At 48.1% G+C, this 6,020-nt stretch overlaps 1 protein-coding gene across 1 annotated transcript; it reads right to left on the reverse strand.

The window, feature by feature from the left end:
• Positions 1 to 2,078: 2,078 nt before the first annotated feature.
• LOC133901939 (homeobox-leucine zipper protein HOX4-like) lies at positions 2,079 to 4,114 on the reverse strand. The gene is made up of 3 exons (XM_062343490.1): positions 3,720 to 4,114; positions 3,273 to 3,616; positions 2,079 to 3,174 (listed from the first exon to the last, which is right to left on the reverse strand). The coding sequence occupies exons 1-3, from the start codon at positions 3,772 to 3,774 to the stop codon at positions 2,776 to 2,778; spliced, it is 798 nt and encodes a 265-aa protein (XP_062199474.1). The 5' UTR covers positions 3,775 to 4,114; the 3' UTR covers positions 2,079 to 2,775.
• Between the last annotated feature and the right edge of the window lie 1,906 nt (positions 4,115 to 6,020).

Here is a 6,020-nt window from a genome sequence, read left to right on the forward strand (position 1 = left end):
TCCACTCCTCAGCTGTCACATGGGACCGTGAAGTGGGATAAACACATTCTCGTGCGATGAGTCCGTCAGTTCCACGTTTGAAAGATATCAGGGGTGGTTCCTGGATATCTGACAATTAAAAATCGTGGAGGAATACTCTGCCGGTTCTATATAACAGGAGACGTCCTATGAACCACGAGAGATTGACAACATTAGAACCACATTCTTCAGTTTCTGCTATGCTCGTCGCTTCCAAGCTTTGCCGCTCCTCTCTCTGTCGTACAATAGATTGAGGGTGAACGTAGTCTCCGAATCGACACCGGTGATATGAGGCCTATACGAGGAACCGACGATCAGGTTTCTAGGAAGCGCACCCACGCAACCGCTCCTGCGACTTCTTCTCTTCTTCATCTGTTCGCCTTTCACCTAACGGGATCCGTTGTAAGTTCATCCATGTGCAATATCGATACATATATTATGTGCTTTGTCTATCTATCTAGCATATGTTTAGAGTGCTAATAGATCTGTTATAGTGTTTTTGCGCATGTTAGGAATCAAATTAATCTTATGTCTGTTAATTTCATAACAATAGTAGAGAAAAATTGGACCTTTTCTTTTGTGAAAGGTATCGTCCCGTCGACGTTTAGGGGGCTCAGTTCGCTGGAAGGTTGACGCTTGCTGGCCATGCTTGCTCGTCCTCTCTGGTTGATACGATCAGAAAATGGACCTCCCTGGTTGACTGCCCCATTTCATGGCTTCAATTTTCTTCTTTTTTCGAAAAGACCAGGGCCTCAAATTTCTTACTATTGCATTCATGCACAGTCTTTTCAGAGTTAATTGCTTCTATATTTTGATAACGATAATTCATCGACAAATGGGCACAGTTCCGATAACAACGTTTTGAAAGTAAATTCTTGTCACCGTTTTGCTTGACCAGGGTTGTCTTTTCAGAACCATTTTTTAGGGCCTGGACAAGATGACAGTTAGCAAGCCAAGTGAAAGCTTTCCATGCTCACCAATGTGTATCAAACTTTGGGCATGTTGCTAAACGAATCTATATAATGAGTCTGCTATGTTTTAAGAACCAAGCCAGATTACAGCCTCACTAGTATGACCGCCGAAATTGCAGTGCCAATATGTCATGCACATGCCAATTTGACGCCTGTTTGTAAAAGGAGATTCAAATTTAATCCGAATTCTAACAGTCGCAGAGGAACCGGCAAAGAACAGGTATACCCGGTTAAGAGTATACGTGCACAGCACCTAGAAAATCTAGCACTCCTATCTCTCTAAATAGCAAATAAACACTTGAATGCATCAGTAGTGTCCATGCCGGACTGCGAAGGATCTGTTGCTTGCGCTCGAAACATAAACTAAGAGCAAACGAAGCTGACCAGTAGTGTCCACATTGAACCTCAGGAATAAAAACTTTGGGCGCTTGGAGAGCAAGGAAGCTGCAAGTCTTATTTAACCCTGTGCCGGTAATCTATCCTTCCGACAGCTACAGATTAGGAGTACCACTCGATGCAGCAACGGCGCTGGAATGATCTCTACGACATAGTACATCATTGCATTACATGCATCAACTTTTTCTTGCACTCGATGGATTAAGATAGCAAATCTGAGTCTCCAAGCAGGATGGATGCCATGCTGCAGAGCTGCGGCACACACAGACTGTAAACGAAATTCTCGCTACGCTGCAGTGATCTAACAGAAACGGGGATTATCTGACTCGTACGCAGAGCCGTAGTAAGAACTTTTACGCGGAGACACACGAGAAATGATCGCAACAGGATCGGGATTGACTGGCTCGCTTAAGGAAAAGAAAAATACGAAAACGATCACCATTTCCCCTGTCAAAGTCAAAAGAGTATGTACATAGGAAAAACGAAAGAGAAAAAAGCTACCTAAAAACAGGAAGTAAAGAAATAAAAGGTTGTACAAAATTATGAGATGGAGTACAGCCATTCTCTAATTCTTGGGAAGTATTTTCCTTCCGCTTATGGAGAACCAGGACGAATTCATGGATGACCTGGCCTTCCATCCCATCACTGTTGAATCCGCACTATTGAACAGCCAATCATTTCTAGTAGTCCAGATGCTCCAACACATTAATATGATTATTTTCATGAAGAAAGGGACGGCCAGGGATCTCTTGAAGTACTTCGGTATTTGCAGAGGACACAAGTGCGTTGGAACTGTCAGACCAATTGATGCCCAGCAAGTTACATTGTTGGAAGAAATGTTTCAGAGTTTCTTCTCTCTGCAAGCTAACAAATCAGATACAGGCTTGATCAATGGGCCTCTCCTTCGCAGCGGAGGCCATGGAAGCCCACCACGACACGTTCACGTCGCGGATCAGCGTCACCAATAAGTCCGGTGGCCAATGGCGGGCCAATGCCGGACTTTCACGTGGCCCTGGGCCCGCAAGCAGCGACATGTAGGTTGGCCGTTTCCTCGCTCAGCTCTTCCTCTACACTCCTCGCCCTTCACTGTCCCTGTCACTCTTGCGAATTTTGGTCCATTTTTTCGTTGCATTTTTGCATTGGAGACCAAGCTTAACCACGTTCTACACTTAATCGAGAGCTAAGCAAAGGAATCAGAGCTAGAAATTTGCTTTGCTGGGTTTCTAGATTACGTACTACTCCTGCTAATACGCGCGAGAATGACGAAAGAGGACTAGGTACAACTCCATTTTACAAAAATTGCAGAATAGCACTTGACTTCATTTCCGGATTTTTTTTTATTCTCCCACCGCTCGCTCGGCCCAAATCCCAAGCGTAAGCTCCATCCAGCTCAGTTCCAGTGCTCCGTGGGATCGGTCCACCACGGCATCGGCGGCGGCTGCTCGACGGCGAAGAACCCGCCGCACGGCTCGTCGTCGTCCAGGAACTCGTCCTCCACCTTGAGGAAGTTCCCGTGGAAGAACACTTGGCCGTGGCTCGCCGCAGCCGCCGACGCGCCGGCCCCTGCGCTAGGCGCGCCAAGAAGAGTGCGTTGTACCTCCTGCGCCGTCGCCTCTGTCGCGGGCGCGGCGCCGGCCGCGTCCGCGTCGTTGAGTACCGCGCTGGAGTCGCTCTCGGACGAACCCAACCCCGCGAGCGGCGGCCCGTCGGAGGCCGCCGGCTCCTCCTTGACCGACGTGAAGCTCGCCGCTCCCTCCTCGTCCCCCAGCTTCGCCTTGAGCTCCTTGACCTACGACAATCCAAACCACCAAAAAAGGATCAACTTGCGCACGTAAAGAAACAAACAACGCCTTGGTCGTGCAGCAGCTTAACAGCAAAGGTCAATACCTCGGCGAGGAGGGCGTCATTGTCGCGGTGGAGCGCGTCGTGGTCGTGTCGGAGTGCGTCGTGGGAGTGGCGGAGCGCGGCGTAGTCGCGCTCGAGCTGCTTGGTCTTCCAGCGCGCGCGGCGGTTCTGGAACCAGACGGCGACCTGGCGCGGCTGCAGGCCGAGGTCGCGCGCCAGCCGCGCCTTGCGCTCCGGCTCCAGCTTGTTCTCCACCTCAAAGCTCCGCTCCAGCGCGCGCACCTGCTCCGCGCTGAGCCGCCGCTTCTTCTCCCCGCCGCCGCACGCCATCATCATCTCCTCCTCCGGGTCCCCATCCGCCTCCATCCCAACCCCACCGTAGCCATCTAGTTGCAACACGCACAAAGCTTCAATCTTTCGCAAGCGTTCCACCACAACATCACCTCAAAACGATGAATTCTCACAGAAGAAAGTAACAGCATAAATTACCATCCAGATTGGCCATCGGGAGGAGGGAAGGGCTGCTGCCGCGTGGCCGCTTCATGCCGAGTTCAATGGAATTCAGAGGGCACCGACTCCCTTACTGTGAGAACAGAGCCGTCGAGCGGGAGGTGCGCCTCCATTTCTGCTTCCCCGCTCGTCTCTGTTCCCTCCTGCGATCCATGGGACTAACCCGATCGAGATGTTACCTAGAATTGCAAGCTTCTTGCGTGTTTTCTCACGATCCAAGAAAACGCTGGGGCTGGGCTGGGAGAGGAGAGTGGAGTGTGGAGTGAGACCTTCTCTTCCCTCTCTGATTCTTTTTCGGTTTCCTTTCTGTGTTTCACAAGACTGTGTGCTGTATTCTGTGTGTTAATAAAGGGTGCTGGGGGCATTCGTGTTCGCGGTTTGGGGCGGTGGTGTGGTTACAAGGTGACCATGGTTAAGCGTGTAGTGCTGCCGTGCTGCTACAACAGTTCCATTTAGGGTTGATCAGGAAACTAGCAATCGGGATCGATGCTAATCTTGTGTAAGATCTTCTCCAACATATACCGAAAAACACAGCCCGCATCACTGTACTGATACTTTTGCCCCTCTATGCTCCCGTTTCTCACTCCAACAGAGACTTCAAAGCTGATTTACCGCTCGCTACAGGGAAGCGGGATTCGGCTTCTAGCGGCAAAATTGCAGTTGGATATAGGAGCCCATGTCCCTGTTCCGTGCTTATACGTGTGAATCCGAGAGAGGAGTAGAGTAATAGAAGATAGTAAATATGGTGATTGTTGGAGATGAAAAAAAATAGGAGATGCTGTAATAGTATTATAGGGATAGATTTTTAGAGTTTCTGTTGAAAATGATCTAAGATTCAGTTCACTCATGTAGTGCAGAATTCATACCTCATGCGTTTCAGTTCACTAGAAGCTGGGTTTTACAACCATGTTATCTCTGCCTAGCATCGTCTATTAAAAAAAAACATTCTGAATTAGAACTTCCACGGCTCGTTACCTTTTCTTATCCTTCATTTTGATCAGATACACATTACAACCAAACTGTTTACGTGATCCCACTGTTCTTGCCAGCACTAACCAACACCATTCCTATAATCCTCTGTGCATTCCAACTCAAGGCCGAACCGAGGCGGTGGTCAAGCTCAGGTCACGCCCACGAGGCATGAAGCCGTGAAGGCAATTTGAACTGACGAACGCCAACCACTATAAAGCCAGGGGCCGGCCGGCACGGCCGCACGGCGAGTAGCGGCCTGGCGTAAGCGAACCGCACCAGGCGCAGCCTGACTCCGCGAGACGATCGGCGGGTGGGGTAGTAGGGGAATAGGTGAGCTATTTGGTAGAACTTCTTTTACTCTAAATATTTTAGAGAGTGATTTTTTAAGAAAAATGATTTTGTAGTTAAAAGTAATTTTTAAGGATAAATTTTAAAGAAAAAATAATTATGTATGAAAAATAAATTAGAAAAAACTACCTTTTTTCAACTCTCAATATCTAGTTTATTTTAACAAATTACTCTATAAATTTTATTCGATGAGCTAAAATCTAAAAACTATTATTTAGTAAAACTTCATAATTCCACACACAGTACTTTGAAGGGCCGCTGGCAGGCCAGGGCAGCAGGGGTGGCAAAGGCGGGTCGCTTCCATTGGTCGGGGATCAAAAGGCAGGCCGGTAAAAGCCAAACCCATACGGCGGCGCAGCTTTCTGGGGAATGGAGTGGTGGAGCCACAGCGGTAGGACCAGTAGTAAATCATTTTGCAGTTTGCTCCTCAAGCCCTTCACATTTACCTTGCCCAGTCCAGAACGCAACGGAATGTCTCGGCTTGTAGATTGGCAAAATTTGCATGGCAACTCTTCCTGTGTTACACATGTTTGGGTGAGCTCCGAGTAAAGTTTGGATACAATATTAGCTAGTGATCTTTTACAACTTAAATGTAATCACCGAAGATTCTGCGCCCCATTTCTGCAGACAGCGACCCAAATCGTTTTCAATCAGCTCGTCGCCGTGGAAAAACTAATCGTGGCTTTTGGTACGTCTTCCCTTTCTTTATTGTTTACTAGTATTCAATTGCATATTCTAACCTCTCCAAATCCCCACCGGATCCTTGAACGCAAAATGGTCCGATTTTTCTAATCGATCGGGTGAGATTATATTACTCGTCCACAAAAACGACGTGTCGTAAAAGGTGGATTCCTTGGATGTTCCATTGGTTCGTGTCGTTGTGAGTTGTTACGATTGTTTTTCTAGGGAAAACCTCTCGTCCTCTAAGCAGGCATCCTCCTCTCTATCTTTTGTGTCTTA

This window comes from Phragmites australis, chromosome 20 (assembly GCF_958298935.1).
Source record: "Phragmites australis chromosome 20, lpPhrAust1.1, whole genome shotgun sequence".
NCBI classification, from domain to species: domain Eukaryota; kingdom Viridiplantae; phylum Streptophyta; class Magnoliopsida; order Poales; family Poaceae; genus Phragmites; species Phragmites australis.

Excerpts from the sequence above, each read along its gene's own strand:
- LOC133901939 (XM_062343490.1), bottom strand. The coding sequence starts at position 3,774 with ATGAAGCGGCCACGCGGCAGCAGCCCTTCCCTCCTCCCGATGGCCAAT. Across the intron at positions 3,617-3,719 it reads CCCGATGGCCAATCTGGATG|ATGGCTACGGTGGGGTTGGG; the intron begins GTAATTTATGCT and ends TGTTGCAACTAG. Across the intron at positions 3,175-3,272 it reads ATGACGCCCTCCTCGCCGAG|GTCAAGGAGCTCAAGGCGAA; the intron begins GTATTGACCTTT and ends GGATTGTCGTAG.